This window comes from Geotrypetes seraphini, chromosome 6, assembly GCF_902459505.1.
Source record: "Geotrypetes seraphini chromosome 6, aGeoSer1.1, whole genome shotgun sequence".
In the NCBI taxonomy this organism is placed as follows: Eukaryota; Metazoa; Chordata; class Amphibia; order Gymnophiona; family Dermophiidae; genus Geotrypetes; species Geotrypetes seraphini.
Window position 1 is genome coordinate 11455164 of NC_047089.1, and position 16555 is coordinate 11471718.

The 16555-nt window shown below is 48.0% G+C and overlaps 1 protein-coding gene across 1 annotated transcript in view; it reads left to right on the forward strand.

The window, feature by feature from the left end:
• Nucleotides 1-2505: 2505 nt before the first annotated feature.
• Nucleotides 2506-16555, forward strand: part of ARHGEF17 (Rho guanine nucleotide exchange factor 17) — a 390049-nt gene continuing 375999 nt past the window's right edge. Inside the window, exon 1 of the mRNA XM_033949000.1 lies at nucleotides 2506-5504. Coding sequence (XP_033804891.1) covers nucleotides 3150-5504 — 2355 coding nt within the window. The 5' untranslated portion in view covers nucleotides 2506-3149. The remainder of the gene's footprint in view (nucleotides 5505-16555) is intronic.

The following is a 16555-nucleotide window of genomic DNA, read 5'->3' on the forward strand; positions in this document are numbered from 1 at the left end:
GCAGTGTCTCACTTCCGGCTCACCACACAATTGTTTCCCACGTATTCACCTTTATAGGACCCCCAGGGACCCCTGAAGAAGACTTTTTGTCGAAACGCGGACCGTGTTGGGTCCTGTATCCCTAGCGGACTAGGTCCTTTAAGGCTCTTATGTGGAAGATTTACTTTTATGTGGATGGAATTATTTTATGTGGATGATTTCAGTGGACCTTTGGAACTTTGATACTTTCAAATAAAGTCCATTTAGGAACATCGTCACTCCACAGAGTTTTTTTGGTTTTCTCTGGATTTTCTTCTTTGTGGGTATTTTGGGGTCAATTCCTTTTGTTTTTGCTACTTATGATTTTGCTTAATCTTCTGTAAACCGCATAGAACTTCACGGTATTGCGGTATATAAGCTGTTATTATTATTATTATTATTATTAATAAAGTGTTTGAGGCTTGTGCATATGAGGAGAGAGCTTAGGCATTGGTGGAATCAGGCATTATGACATCACAATCTGAGCTCTAGAATGTTGCAAACACAAGCAGTGTCTCACTTCCAGCTCACCACACAATTGTTTCCCACGTACTCACCTTTATAGGACCCCCAGGGACCCCTGAAGAAGACTTTTTGTCAAAACACGGACCGTGTTGAGTCCTGTATCCCTAGCGGACTAGGTCCTTTAAGGCTCTTATGTGGATGATTTATTTTTATCTGGATGGAATTATTTTGTGTGGATGATTTCAGTGGACCTTTGGAACTTTGACACTTTCAAATAAAGTCCATTTAGGAACAGCGTCACTCCACAGAGTTTTTTTTTTGTTTTCTCTGGATTTTCTTCTTTGTGGATATTTTGGGGTCAATTCCTTTTGTTTTTTGCTACTTATGATTTTAAAGTGTTTGAGGCTTGTGCGGATGAGGACAGAGCTTAGGCATTGGTGGAATGAGGCATTATGACATCACAATCGGAGCTCTAGAATGTTGCTACTTAGGATTTTCAAGTGTTTGAGGCTTGTGCAGATGAGGTCGAAGCTTAGGCATTGGTGGAATGAGGCATTATGACATCACAATCGGAGCTCTAGAATGTTGCAAACACAAGCAGTGTCTCACTTCCAGCTCACCACACAATTGTTTCCCACGTACTCACCTTTATAGGACCCCCAGGGACCCCTGAAGAAGACTTTTTGTCAAAACACGGACCGTGTTGAGTCCTGTATCCCTAGCGGACTAGGTCCTTTAAGGCTCTTATGTGGATGATTTATTTTTATCTGGATGGAATTATTTTGTGTGGATGATTTCAGTGGACCTTTGGAACTTTGACACTTTCAAATAAAGTCCATTTAGGAACAGCGTCACTCCACAGAGTTTTTTTTTGTTTTCTCTGGATTTTCTTCTTTGTGGATATTTTGGGGTCAATTCCTTTTGTTTTTTGCTACTTATGATTTTAAAGTGTTTGAGGCTTGTGCGGATGAGGACAGAGCTTAGGCATTGGTGGAATGAGGCATTATGACATCACAATCGGAGCTCTAGAATGTTGCTACTTAGGATTTTCAAGTGTTTGAGGCTTGTGCAGATGAGGTCGAAGCTTAGGCATTGGTGGAATGAGGCATTATGACATCACAATCGGAGCTCTAGAATGTTGCAAACACAAGCAGTGTCTCACTTCCAGCTCACCACACAATTGTTTCCCACGTACTCACCTTTATAGGACCCCCAGGGACCCCTGAAGAAGACTTTTTGTCAAAACACGGAACGTGTTGGGTCCTGTATCCCTAGCGGACTAGGTCCTTTAAGGTTCTTATATGGATGGAATTATTTTATGTGGATGATTTTAGTGGACCTTTGGAACTTTGACACTTTCAAATAAAGTCCATTTAGGAACATCGTCACTCCACAGAGTTTTTTTTTGTTTTCTCTAGATTTTCTCCTCTGTGGCTATTTTGGGGTCATTTTTGGGGGTTTTATTTTATTTTTTTAAACTCAATCAAAATGATTGAACATTCATGTTCCCCTGATGAGATTTTCTTAGCCTCGGTGGGCCAAGAAGAGAAGGTTTCCTAAAGTCTAAACACTATTATTTATCTCGATTGCTGTCTCTGGTTCACCCAAAGAAAGTTGCTTTGGGCTTTTCAAAGAGCTTCTTCTGGGCAGTTGAACGTCGAGAAGCCTCCAAGAAATCCATCTTTTGCAAGATTCCGTGTCGGGCTTTTCGTTGTCCTTCTTGGATTTTCTGGCCAAAATGAGAGCAGAAACGTTCCCATACTTTGCTGGCAGGGACCATCCCTCCCTCCCCCCCCCCGGCTAATGAAACCCCGCCCCTCCCTGGCAAAGATGATTTGCATGCAAGAAAATCAGTGCAGCGGAGGATAAAAGGAAGGGGGGGAAGGGGGGGGGAGGTTCGCCGGCCGGGATGGACGGGTGGCCGAGGGCTTCGGCCGGGGCTGGGAGCGATGGGAAGCGATCGGGACCCCCCGAAAAGGCGGCTGGAAGAGCCCCAGCGCCGGCCGATCGAAGGAGTCTGAGCGCCCAACTTTTCCGGCTCTTTCGTTTGCAGACGAAACTGTGTCGTTGATGGCAATTGCGCGTTTCGGCTCCTTTTTGATTCTTTTCTTTTCTCTTGGAAACAATGGCGGAGGCGGCCGGAGGCAAAGTTCGCATTTACCGCAGCGTCTCGTTCAAGCGCCTCCAAGGCTGCGGGGAGGGGGCAGGAGGAGGCGGGGGCCCGCCCGGGGCAGCCCTGGCACTGCCCCCCTGCCAGCGCCCGCCGCGATCGCCCGCCCGAGCGGCCAGAAAAGTGTCCAAGATCTCGGCCGCCCGACCGCCGCCGTCCCCGGCCCGCAGCCCCGAGCGCTCTACTGACCCCTGCTGGCCCAGCGTCACCGAGATGCGGAAGCTCTTCGGGGAGAGCGGCAGCCCGCGACGGGGCCGGGTCCCCGAGGCCGCCCCCGCCGCCTGGCACAGCTCGAGCGACGGGGAGCCGCCTTGCAGCGAGGAGGACGAGCGGCCGCCCCCCCCCCAGGAAGCGCTCGATCCGCAGGAAGAAGAAGGACCCGGCTGCCCGGGCCGGGGAGTCGGACGACAGTGACGGGGGCTGCGATGGCCTGCCAGCTGCCCAGATCCCGGGCAAGGAAGGGCACAGGCAGAGTCTTCAAGGGTTGGCCATCCCCATGCCACTAGGGCCACCCAGCCACGCTCTCCTGAGCTCACCTGCAGCCTCGCCCACCCCCATGCCACTGGTGGCTCGCGTGGCAAAGATTAACATCCCCCCCTTTGTGCCCAGCCCCTGTGGTTCCAAGAGCGGCAGTCGCTACTCCAGCACTGAAACCCTGAAGGAGGAAGACCATCCTTGTTCCTCGGGGCAGAGCAGAGGCTTCTCGGGGAGTCGCAACGTGTACCGGTCGCCCAGCTTTGGCTATGGAGACTGTGCTTTGCGGCCACAGGCCCGTGCCCACCCAAAGCTGCCCGCGGGCATGATGAAAGGCAGGGCGGAGAGCGAGATGTCAACTCACAGGAAGTCCATGTCAAATCCGGACATAGCTTCAGAGACGCTTACGCTCCTGAGTTTTCTGCGGTCGGATCTGGCAGAGCTGAAAGTGAGACAGAAAGTGACCAAAGGGCCCGGTGATCGGGACGGAGTGGCCTCGGGCGACAGCATGGCTGACCAGCAGGGTACAGAAAAAAGTAGGCGTGCTCCCCAAAATTCTAGTCGATTGATGCCGGGGAGTCGACCCACGCTGAAAGACCTCACTGCCACCCTCCGGCGTACCAAGTCCTTCACGTGTTCGGATAAACCAAGCTCGCGGAGAGTTCTCCTTCAGACCCGCATGAAGCAGAGCTCCTCGGAGCTCACGCTTGCCACCGGGGAGCATCACGGAGAGACAGACAGCGACACTGGACAAAGGGAGGCGGGAGGAACGTTTACCGAGGTGATTCAAGATCAGTACGTGCAGGAAGCCCGGCAGGTTTTTGAAAAGATAAGCCAAATTGGAGCCCAGCACGACTATGGCGTGGGCCTGGATCAGAAGGACGGCGGAAGTGTCAAAGAGTTGGGAGAGACGCAGGAAGGCGCCAGCGTGGCCCTCTTAGAAACCAAGGCGCTCGAAAAGTTCTTAAAGAAGGTAGATTCGGAGGAGAACCTGTCGTGCGGGAAGTCTTTGGAGGAGCTCTCTGGTCATGAGTCCAGCATGACGGACGAAGGGATAGTTACCGAGCCCGAAACCGGGCCCATGGGCACTGGGTACAGGGATCCGGGGCCGATGCTGACAGTATTGAGAGCAAGCGATTGCCGGGGCGAAGAGAAACTTTCTAATCGCGTTAACAAGAGAGATGCGGTGACCAGGACCAGCTTGGAGAACGTTCCAAGTGCGGAGGCGTGTGGCAGTAAAAATATGACGCAGGGTCCAGAAATGGCGTCGACTCCCAGTGCCTCCCGTCGAAGACGAAAGTTCCCTTCTGTCGGCACCAACTGCTCTGATTCGAGCAATGGGAGCAACGGCGAGTCCAGCGGCGAGGCCTACAGGTCATTGAGTGATCCCATGCCCAGAAAATGCCCAGTTGCTGAAGACACCAAAAACTTTTCTGTCGACAGCAACCTCCTCGGGTCACTGAGCTCCAAGTCTGGCCTTCCGGAAGCTTCCGCCATTGCTCTCTCTGAGTGTACCGGCAGTGCTGCCAGTGACCTCTCTGTCTGTAGCGATGGGGTCAAAGATTACAACATGGTTATTCAGAACATTGTGAGCCAGCCGGGAGCCCTGGACAAAGTGATCGATGAACGGGGCAATGGGAAGACTGTTAAAAAAAAGTCTTTTAGCGATCCAAGTCGCCGAGGTGCCTTGTCGCCTGTAGGTTTTGAAATTCCCGGTGAACCTATAAACGAGGCCGAACCGTCCATCCCACCGTCCAGCAGTGAGCCTATCCTCTCGGAGCACAGAGATGAACTGGGCGATGTGGACGAGTTAAGCAAAGAGGGGCGGGCTCAGTCCGAGCAAGTCCTGGGAATCGGAAGAGGGGAGAATGGCGAAGGGAATCGGGGCTTCAGCTTCGACCCCAAGCTTGCGGAAGTCCTGTCACCGAGGCTGGTCCGACGCAGCTCCAAGAAACGCACCAACAGGGTGACCCATCAAGAATGTAGGACGGAGGAGCCAATGTCTCCGGGTCAGGTAGCGCTGGCGAGGTCGAGGCCTGGATCCAAACATGTAAGGCACACGAGCGAGCCCGCAACTTTCATCCCCATCACAGTACCGGAATCCAACACATCAGGAAGCCAGGGGGTCCGGATAACGATCCCGGAACCTTCGAGGCTCCCAGTGAAACGCTACCCTGTCCTCCAGCCCCCCTCCTTAGAGGATGTTACCAAGAAGTACATGCTAACGCTGCACTCGGCTGACTCTGCAGTGGGCAGTAACGTGGATGCGTCCAGGTCTGTGCCTACCACTCCGACGACTGCAGAACCCAAGGTCCCGAAGGCTGTGAAACAGCATGAGGATTTTGCCGCCCGCAGCCCCCAGATCAAGCCTCACGTGGTAAGTGCTTGGCGGTCACTTCATTGCCTTTTGATAGATAATTAACCATCTCATTGTTGTTCCAGGTTCTTGTTTTAAAAATTTTGAGCAGTGCTGTTGCCACTTGGAGGCTCCTTTTCAAAGCGCTTATACACAGAAAGTACTGAAAAAAAAAAGCTATGAAAACGAGCCTCAGTTTTTGTTCGATATGGAGTGAAAACGATGAAAATGTATGCCCGATGTTTTGAAAGTGTCCTGGGCGTAGTACAAGACTTTAAGAAGAAATGGGGTACCCATGTGGGATCCCTACGAGGGTCAAGATAAGGAAATTGGGTCATTAGGGCATAGACAGGGGGTGGGTAAGCAGAGTGGGCAGACTTGATGGGCTGTAGCCCTTTTCTGCCGTCATCTTCTATGTTTCTAAGAAATGGTCGGGTGTTTATCTGTTGAAGTCTATTTCAATGGTTCTTAAATTTGTTCTGGGGGACCCCCAGCCAGTCAAGTTCTCAAAATATCCCTAATCAATATGCATGAGGCAGATTTGCATATAATAGAGGTGACAAGCACATGCAAATCTGCCTCAAGCATTCATACCTTGAAAACCCAACTGGCTAGGGGGGAGGGGGTCCCCCAGGACAGGTTTTAAGAACCCACTGGTCTATGTCAGGCAGTAATTTCTGTGATTACTGTCCAGATTTGAGGGAGAGAACTGAGTAGGGCAGTGGTCTCAAACCTCGCGGTCCTGCCAGGTCCTATTTTGAGGCCCTCGGTTTGTTTATCATAATCACAAAAGTAAAATGAGACAGTTTCTTGACATATGTCTCTTTAGCCATAAATGACAATATTATTATTAAGACTTAGCCAAAAGGAAAGATTTATAAACTATAAAGAGTTTTACCTCATGCAAAATTGTCATTTCTTTAATAAGACATGAACTATTTTTTTCTGAGGCCCTCCAGGTACCAACAAATCCAAAATGTGGCCCGGCAAAGGGTTGGAGTTTGAGACCACTGGTGTAGGGAATCTGTGAATAGGCTGTTTGTACAGATTTGTGGACCCCCCCTCCCCTCCCCCCGAATAAGGCATTTGTGGAGAATTAAATCTGAAATTCTGTTATCTGTGGTAAGGGATGTGTCTTTCCAATCGGAAGCAACTTGTCCTCATTCACTTGCTGCCTTGTTTCCTTCCTGAATGGGATTTGGAAGTCCGGAGGCCCAGCAATGAGTCCTTTCATCTGGATAAACTTTAGTTGGTGTTTTTTTGTCTAAAGTTTTTGGAAAGGGGGCAGATAATACAGAGCCCGGAGTTGCCAGTGACTTTCAGAAGCTGGCTGGGGTCTTCTTTGAGAAGTCACTGGGAAATGGTTTGTTGCGTCTTCTTGGATTGGGGGGGGGGTGTAATATTTGAGAAACCTGCGTTTTCATACAGACTTCTGTTTTGGCCCCTTGGCTATGGTGTGATAAGCAAGTGCGTGGTTTGATTTCAAGATAACATTCTCTTAAATGTTCTATAGTTGGACACTGAATCCACTTTTAGTGGGGGTTGGGTGGAGAGTTGTCAGGTGTGGTAAACGTTTGATTTTTACTGCACCTTAAGCTACAGAGCGAGTCACCAGCTGGCCAGGACTGAAAGTTACTGACTTCTGTGGAATATGAACAAAGCTGCTTTTACAACCTTGCGAGCCGTGTTATGTTACCATCCTGGAGCATCAGGCCGCAAAGCCTTGGCCTAATGTTTCCAGGCCTCATCTTAAAAGAGTTAAGCAAAGCCAGTTCGTGGCCGCTCTCCCGCCAAACACATATCTCCCTTTTCCAAAGGTTCCCTCCAACCTGATGAGTCCCCAAGTCCTGATCCCCTACCCTCTCTTAGGCTTACCTTGCCAAATCCTTGGTCTCTAGTGGGGTAGTACCCATGAAGGCACCAGGTTTAAAATAGTATTGGCGACACCTAGCAGTAGTCTCATGGTGTTACTGCTAGAGGTTGTGTTTCTGTATAAGAACTTTTGTAGTGTGAAACTGCCACTAGAGGTCGCTGGCGAGGTACGGGAGTGATGAATGAAGGTCACTGCTCTTTTACCCCACTAGAAACCAGGAATATGGTAAGGTAGGCCTAGAGGAGGGGGCCTGCATGATGGAGAAGGTTTGAATTGGAGGCTCAGACAAAGGGGAGCTTCACAAGGGTGGTTGTGATTGAGGGGGGGGGGCTGGTTCCTTTACGAGGTTCATCTTAAAAGTGTGATGTTCCCACTTTGACATGTGGGTTCTGTCTCCATCCCTGTCCCATCCCTGCACGCTCTGTCCTCATCTGCACATGCTGTAGACACAGAGCTTATGGGAATGGGGCAGTGACAGAACCGGCAGGGGCAGGACGGGGATGAAGACAGATCCCACAGGGACGAGGACAAATTTGGTCCCAGACAGGAAATAGCCCTAACGTTTTGCTGGCATTATTTTTCTAAGCCACTTTGTCTCGTTATTATGTAAATTCTTTGTTTTGCATCCATTTGCAAATTTTGCGTCTCATTACTATGTAAGATGCGGCAACTTAAAATACCGCGTGTTGCAATAATATAGCTTGCGTTGGAGCCATTTAAGATGTATTAACTGTCAAGTAACGTATAGTCCTAACGCAGCCTGATTACTGGTCACTGATGTACTCTATGGTCTGGACTGTTTTATCGTTGTCATGATGTCTGTCGTTGATGTGAGCTGTATGTTATATTTTGTATGTAAGTGTGTAACTCGCCCTGGAAAAGGGCAGGAGATAAATGAACAAACAAACATTAAGATCTGAGCTCCAGGAATGCTTCTCTGATCCAGTCTCTGGCTAAAATCTCAACAATGTTTTTCCTTTTTCGAGGTCTTTTATAGTTTATAGTTTATTCAATTTTTGATTAAACGCTTTTTCGTTTCTTCAAAGCGTTGTACAGAATAAAAATAACTTTACAGAAAAAAGTAAATAAAACATTTAATACAAACTTTTTAAGATCAACATATAGTTAACGAGTGGATTCGATAATGAGGGTTGCAATTAGATGATTGTTATATTTGGGGGTGGGTCCTATGGATGTGATGGTATAATTAGTGTGATAATAATTGTTGCAGAAAGAGATGTTTTGAAGTTTGTAACTTTGTTATAACGACCTGTTTTTAGAGCTGTAAACCGCTAGAGCACTTCGGTTTTTAGCGGTACAGTGTCCCCCCCGCGAATTTGCGGTTCGCGAATTCCCTTATTCGCGGTCTGCTACGACCGCCTCTTCCTGTGGTAAAGTCGGGCTACACCAGTCAGGAGCTGCGTGTCAAAACAGCTCCTGATTGGTGCAGCCCGACTTTGCTACAGGAAGAGGCGGTCGGAGCAGACCGCGAGTGATTTTCTCCACCCGTCGGCGCTCCAGCTGCACTTTCATTCCTCCCCAGCTGCCCTCTCCTGCCTCCCCTGAAATTTGCTGGAGTTCTTGGAATGGAACCCCCACGAATTTCGGGGCAGTACTGTATATTAAGTATTAAAATCAAATCAACATTGGGTCCATCAGGATTTAAACGACTGTTTTCTCTGAATGGTGCTTCTCCTCGGAATATGTGTTTTAAAAACAAATCTTTAAACTTTTTTGTAAATGGGCTTTTTTCTGCAGGGCTTTAGTGGGTTTATTTTGTATTTTGTACTTTTGGTTTTAAAATACATAGCCAGCCTTTAAATAAAAATAAAAAATCAGCAGCGTTCACCATTGCCTACAATCTGTAGCAACGCAAGGCTGAGCAACGCTGACTGACCTGATATAAAAAAAGTTCTCTCGTACTTCACCTCCTTTCTTGGCAGTTAATCTTATTCCACTGACTCTGCAGCCAGTTTCCCAGGTTCCCTAAAGCTGGATGGTAGCGTTTTCGTGCTGGATTTTCTGATGCCGGCCAAGCTGTGCAACGTGCATGACCCACACTCTCACCCAGGCTCCGTGAAACATGTCGTGAAAAGGGCCGGTGAGATCTGTGTGGGCTGTATCGATAACGGCGGTGATCGCCTGCTCAAGCAGAGTCGATAATGGCTGTGAGCCTGTGGATCAGCTGGCGGCCGGTCTCCTTAGTCATGCCAAAACAAAAAGTTAATGCCGAACTGATACGATTTGAGAGAGTTGGTGGTCTGCCAGGATCGAGCTGGGCTGCTGAGCACTGACCCTTTCGTTCTTGCTGGAGGCTTGGATCTAGAAGTCTCTCGGTCTGATGACTCACCGTTCTTCTTCTGAAGAGCTAGGTCTTTATTTGGTGATGGATTTTAATTGTCAGGTCCTGTTTGCGTGGTAGCTTTGGGCAGAGGTTGGGGAGGAGGTGGAAATCAGTTTTTAGCTTACTTTATGGAGGGGAAAAGTCTTTTGAAAGTGCCTTGTCTGTGTATATCCGTTCTTTGTGTTCAATGTCTAATTCACCTTGAATTTTCAGCACATCGAGGGGGAGGGGCTTGAGGGGATCCCAATAAAGGTGCTTCATTTGAGTCCATATATATGCGTGGCGTGATATAGGTGAGCGGTGCCCAATCTCCCGCCGTGTGCACACCCCGTACCTTTTTAATTTCTCTGGCGTGAGCAGCGTGCCCACGTCGGTGTTGGCTCGCCCTTTGACGTCACTTCCTAGACGCGGGTCCCAGAAGTGACGTCAGATAGAGCGCCGATGCCGACGCGGGCAGTAACCTCGTGCCGGGGAAGTAAAAACAGATACAAGGGAAAGCAAGGGGCAAGTGATTGCGGCAAGGAGAGGAGTGCCTGGGGTGGACTGCCCTCCCCCCTGCACCCCCGCCTTACTCTGCCACTGTGTGTTAGGCTGTCTTCAGGGTAGCATTTATTCCTAGGCCTCTCTGGATCAAATAGCAGAGAGAGTAGTGCTTCAGTCTTTCGGATCCCTTGAGACTGGTGAGGGAGGGCAGGGCACACCATCCTGTTACACTTTTGAACAATTTTCTAGCTCCCGTGTCCTCTGTTCTGACTTTGTGAAAGGGAGGGGGGGGGTTAAAATTCTTTAACTGTTGCCTGAGGTGAACCACTTAGGGACATTCTTTGCTCTCTAGGTCTGATACGGCCTAGAGAGTTGCACGGGGACAGAAAATCCCACCCATCCCCGCCCGTCCCCGCCAGGATCCTCTCCGTCCCCACCCATCCCCGCCAGGATCCTCTCCGTCCCACCCGTTCCCACCAGAATCCTCTCCGTCCCCACCCATCCCCATCAGGATCCTCTCCGTCCCCACCCATCCCCGCAAGGAATTACCTCCATCCCTGCCCGTCCCCATAAAAAGCAGCAATTACTTCTGACAGGATCATCAATTCCACAGTTTCTTTTGCTGTTTTCCTTGTGGAATCTCTTTGGTGGAACCCTTTTTTTGTTTTCTGTTCAGGTAATTCACTTATAAACCCCCTCTTTTACTAAGGCTGACGTGTCCATTATATTATATGGACGAACCCTGCTTCCAAAGCCTTCCATCCCCCTGGGAGTCTCGTGGGCTAGTGGGGGGTCCCATGGGAGTCCTGTGGGCCAGAGGGAGGTCCCCGTGGGAGTCCCGTGGGCTAGTGGGGGGTCCCATGGGAGTCCCGTGGGCCAGAGGGAGGTCCCCGTGGGAGTCCCGTGGGCTAGTGGGGGGTCCCTGTGGGAGTCCCGTGGGCCAGAGGGAGGTCCCCGTGGGAGTCCCGTGGGCTAGTGGGGGGTCCCATTGGAGTCCCGTGGGCCAGAGGGAGGTCCCCGTGGGAGTCCCGTGGGCTAGTGGGGGGTCCCATGGGAGTCCTGTGGGCCAGGGGGGGTCCCCGTGGGAGTCCCGTGGGCCAGAGGGAGGTCCCCGTGGGAGTCCCGTGGGCTAGTGGGGGGTCCCTGTGGGAGTCCCGTGGGCCAGAGGGAGGTCCCCGTGGGAGTCCCGTGGGCTAGTGGGGGGTCCCATGGGAGTCCTGTGGGCCAGAGGGGGGTCCCCGTGGGAGTCCTGTGGGCTAGGGGGGGATTCCCGCGGGAACCCCGCGGGACCCCCGTGCAGACCTCTAATCCGTCCTTAAAGATCACACTTTGCCTGATGCATTCCCCATTGTGGTTGGCCTTCAGTTTAACAGTGCAGAGCCCAGCTGGGGTGGGAATGAGAGTTTATACATAACATTTCAGTTTCCAGTTCTTTCCTAAGGTTTAACTTGGACTGGATATTGGGCCGAATTACCTTTATAAAATCTGGCTCGGGGCAAGTTACATTCAGACACAGCAGTTTTTTCCCTGCCCTAGAGAGCTTACGGTTTGAGGCCAGCGTACATCGCTACGAATCTGCATTCAATTGGTGTGATTCACATGGGGAAAAAAAAAAGCATAAAACACCCACCCACGGCCCAACAAATTAAGTACCTGTCTAAAATCATTTATAAACTGCTTTGATTGTGAGACCATAACCACAGAAAACGCAGTTTATCAAGTCACATTCACTTTACTCATTATCAGTTCACAATTAAAAATTAAATTGCCTTTTTTTTTTTTTTTTTGGCATTTCTGGGACATAGACCGTAGATATGTCCTCCTGGCATTGTCCTTAGGTTCCGACCACTGTCAAAGCCCACTCTTGCCTATCCAGACCATCTTCTCATTTTCGGTACACAGACCATAAAAGTCTACCTGGCACTGTCCTCGCATTCCAAACTACTGGAGTCGTCTCCAGCCCATCCTAAACTGAATTGTTCTCCTCCACTGCCAATTCCAGACTTCGTTCCTTTCATCTAGCTGCCCCCTATGCCTGGAATAAATTACCCGAGTTTATCCGTCAAGCCCCTTCCCTTGTTTAAAAGCAGACTGAAAACCCACCTTTTTGATATAGCTTTCAATCCTTAACCCTATTCCTCTGCCCTCCATCCCAGCCAGCTAATTAACTATTCCCCTTAACTGTATCCATTTGTCTATCTTGGCTGTTTTTGTAAGCTCTTTGGAGCAGGGACGGTCTTCTTTGTGACTCTGTACAGCGCTGCGTGCGTCTGGTACTGCTATAGAAATAATTCATAGTAGTGTGAAGAGTTTCAGTCTTTGGGAAGCAGAGCTGAGACTGTGACGTCATAATGCCTCATTCCACCAATAAGAGCCAACCTCATCAGTGATGTCACAATGGCTCGATTGTCCTGGACTCCCCTCTGCCCTCCAACCCAGCCAACAGACTGTTTCCCTTAACTGTGTCCATGACATCCTGTTTGTCTGTCTTGGCTGTTTAGATTGTAAGCTCTATGGAGCAGGGACTGTTTTCTTACTCTTTGTGACTCTGTACAGTGCTGCTTGTGTCTGGTAGCGCTATAGAAATAATTAATAGTAGTCGTCTTTATCTACTAAGTCTATTCCCTTCATTATCTTGAACGTTTCAATCATGTCCCCCTCTCAGTTTCCTTTTTTCAAGGGAGAAGAAGCCCAGTTTCTCTAATCTCTCACTGTACGACAACTCCTCCAGCCCCTTAACCATCTTAGTCGCTCTTCTCTTGACCCTTTCGAGTAGTTCCGTGTTCTTCTTCATGTACGGCGACCAGTGCTGGACGCAGTATTCCGGGTGGGGTCGCACCATGGCCCGGTACAGCAGCATGATAACCACCTCCAATCTGTTTGTGATCCCATTCTTAATCATTCCAAGCATTCTGTTCGCCCTTTTCACACCCGAGTCCCACTCATAGTAACATAGTAGATGACGGCAGATAAAGACCTGAATGGTCCATCCAGTCTTCCCAACCTGATTCAATTTAAATTTTTAAAATATTTTCTTCTTAGCTATTTCTGGGCAATAATCCAAAGCTCTACCCGGTACTGTGCTTGGGTTGCTACTGCCGAAATCTCCGTCAAAACCTACTCTAGCCCATCTAGACCCTCCCAGCCCATCCTCCCCCCCAAACAGCCATATACAGACACAGACCGTGCAAGTCTGCCCAGTAACTGGCCTAGTTCAATATTTAATCTTATTTTCTGATTCTAGATCCTTATGTGTTCATCCCACGCTTCTTTGAACTCAGACACCGTTTTTCCTCTCCACCACCTCTCTCGGGAGCGCATTCCAGGCATCCACCACCCTCTCCGTAAAGTAGAATTTCCTAACATTGCTCTTGAATCTACCACCCCTCAACCTCAAATTATGTCCTCTGGTTTTACCATTTTCCTTTCTCTGGAAAAGATTTTGTTCTACGTTAATACCCTTCAAGTATTTGAACGTCTGAATCATATCTCCCCTGTCTCTCCTTTCCTCCAGGGTATACATATTCAGGGCTTCCAGTTTCTCCTCATACGTTTATTCGAAATTTCAAAATTTTCAAGTTTCAAGTTTATTCAAAATTTGATGAATCGCTTATACATAAAATACTAAGCGATGTACATTAAAATCCAAATTTGAATGTACAATAAAATACAAAATAATGATAACAAATAAAACACTAAGCGAATTACTGTAAAATCCAAATTTGAACATATGTTAAGATACAAGGTAATAATAATAACAATAAATCAAAATAAAAAGGGGGTTTGACCTACAGACCAACAGACTCAACTGGATGGAAGGGAAGAGGGAATCAAGTTACAATATTAATCATTTTAAAAAGAGAGAAACATGAAAGGAGAAAACATTAGGAGGGTTGTTTTTTTTTTGTTTTGTTTTTAAAGACTGGTGCTCTGCAATTATTCCATATAGGGAGGTAAACGCATCTTTAAACAGAAGGGTTTTAAGTTAGTTTTGAAATGACTAATATCTTTTTCGTCTCTAATATATTGGGGGAGAGAATTCCAGGTTTGAGGTGCAACTACTGAGAATATATCGTATCGTCTTGTGCCGATCACTTTCAAAGAAGGGACTACCAAAAGACCTTGGCTTGATGAGCGAAGGGAGCGAAAAGAGTTGTATGGAATGAGTATCCTGTTTATGAATTGCGGTTCGTTTGTGGATAAAGTTTTAAATACCAAAAGTAAAATTTTGGAAAATGATGCGATGATTGATGGGGAGCCAATGTGAGGCAATCAGAAAGGGGGATACATGGTCATATTTTTTCCCGTTGTGAATTAATTTTACGTCTTCTGGCGCAAGCCTCCTATCATTTTTGTTGCCCTCCTCTGGACCGACTCCTCTTTCGTGCACAAAAGTTCTTCCCCCCCCCCCTAAACTGTACTATTCTCTAAGGTTTTGCAGCCCATATGCATGACTGGCATTTCTTAGCATCGCTTAAACCTCTTTTGTTCATTGAATTGAGTGAGAAAAAATGAGCTAATCCTCAATTAGTATTGGATCCTGAAGAGGGATTGGTTTATAAGAACCAGCCTTTACTGGGTCAGACCAATGGTCCATCAAGCCCAATATCCCGTTCTCACAGTGGCCAATCCAGGTCATTAGTACCTAGCCAAAACCCAAGGAGTAGCAATATTCCAGGGATGTCAAAGTCCCTCCTCGAGGGCTGCAATCCAGTCGGGTTTTCAGGATTTCCCCAATGAATATGCATGAGATCTATTAGCATACAATGAAAGCAGTGCATGCAAATAGATCTCAGGCCTATTCATTGGGGAAATCCTGAAAACCCGACTGGATTGCGGCCCTCGAGGAGGGACTTTGACACCTCTGCAATATTCCATGCTGCCAATTCAGGGCAAGCAGTGGCTTCCCCCCTGTCTTTGTCAATAACAGACTATGGACTTTTCCTCCAGGAACTTGTCCAAACTTTTCTTAAAACCAACTACACTATCTGCTCTTACCACAACCTGCAGGCTGACAAGAAAAGAGAAGAAATGAACATTTTTGCAGGAAAAGCATGGCATTCGACATTACGATAAGTTTCATGAAGTTAGTTTACTATATAGGAAATAAAGCTTCTTTTAGTTTTTGCATTAGGAAAGAGAAGTGACAGGCTGTTTAGTATGTCAGGCTGTTTGTTAAGATTCTGTTTCCGGCTGGGAAGGTTGAAGGGAACCATTCCATATAGACCCCCCCCCCCCAAAAAAAAAAAAAAATCCTGAATTTCACTTTATTTGGAAGCCAGCTTCAGTGTGCTGGTTTTGTTCCCAGAAGCTGTTTATTATGAAGACGGGGGGAAGGTAACTGGGATGATGACATTTCTATTCGAGATAAAGACTTGGCCGCCTGTATTTGACCATGTTCAGAAATTGCTGGTCTGAGTGGTTTGTTGTACGAGGGAACTTTGCTATTCAGTGTGGGTGAAACAGGGCCATTTACTGATTCCTGCACTACCTAACTGCACCCTGGGAGTGAAGGGTATTACCGCATATACTCGAATATAAACCCATTTGATTATCTAATCTAATCTAAACCTTAAGTTTATATACCGCATCATCTCCATGAGAATGGAGCTCGACACGGTTTACAAGAACTTAAAATAGTGGAACCGGGGTTGCCTATTTTTCCCCCCCAAAAAGAGGAAAAAAAGATTGACTCGAATATAAACCAAACTCATGTCAGTTTCACCAGGTTACTGTGGGAGTTCGTGGCCTAGTGGTTAGGGCTGTTGCCTTGGCACTGTGAGGTTGCGAGTTCAATCCCAGCCTGTTCCTTGTGACCCTGGGCAAGTCACTTAATCCCTACCGTCCAGACTTTCACCCTTCTCCAAAGTTGAAACAACCTATGCGTGGACATTGTTTTGCATCTCTGGAAGAGCTTTTTTCCGCCGGTACCCGAGCCATTCGGCAACTGAACAAAGACGGTGTCTCGGATGGAGTAATGAAGCTTCCTGGACGTTGGGACTCGATCACGGCAAAGCAGGGAGACTATGGGCTCTTTTTACAAAGCCGCACTAGGGCCTTAACGCGTGGAATAGCGCGCGCTAGCCGCAACCGCCTCCTTTTGAGCAGGCGGTAGATTTTCGGCTAGCACGCGCTAATCCGTTGTGTGCGCTAAACGTTTAGTGCACCTTCGTAAAAGGAGCCCTATATCGAAGGATTGTAAAAAAACAAAAACAAAAACATGTAAATTAAAAAAATAGTGCGCATTACTTATGAAATGACCCTCATTTGTTATTTTATTTTTATTCATTTATACGATCCTTACAAGTACAAACTATTTGTTCTAGAAATACAGAAACCTTTCCCCCCCCCCCCCCATGGACAATTCCAAAC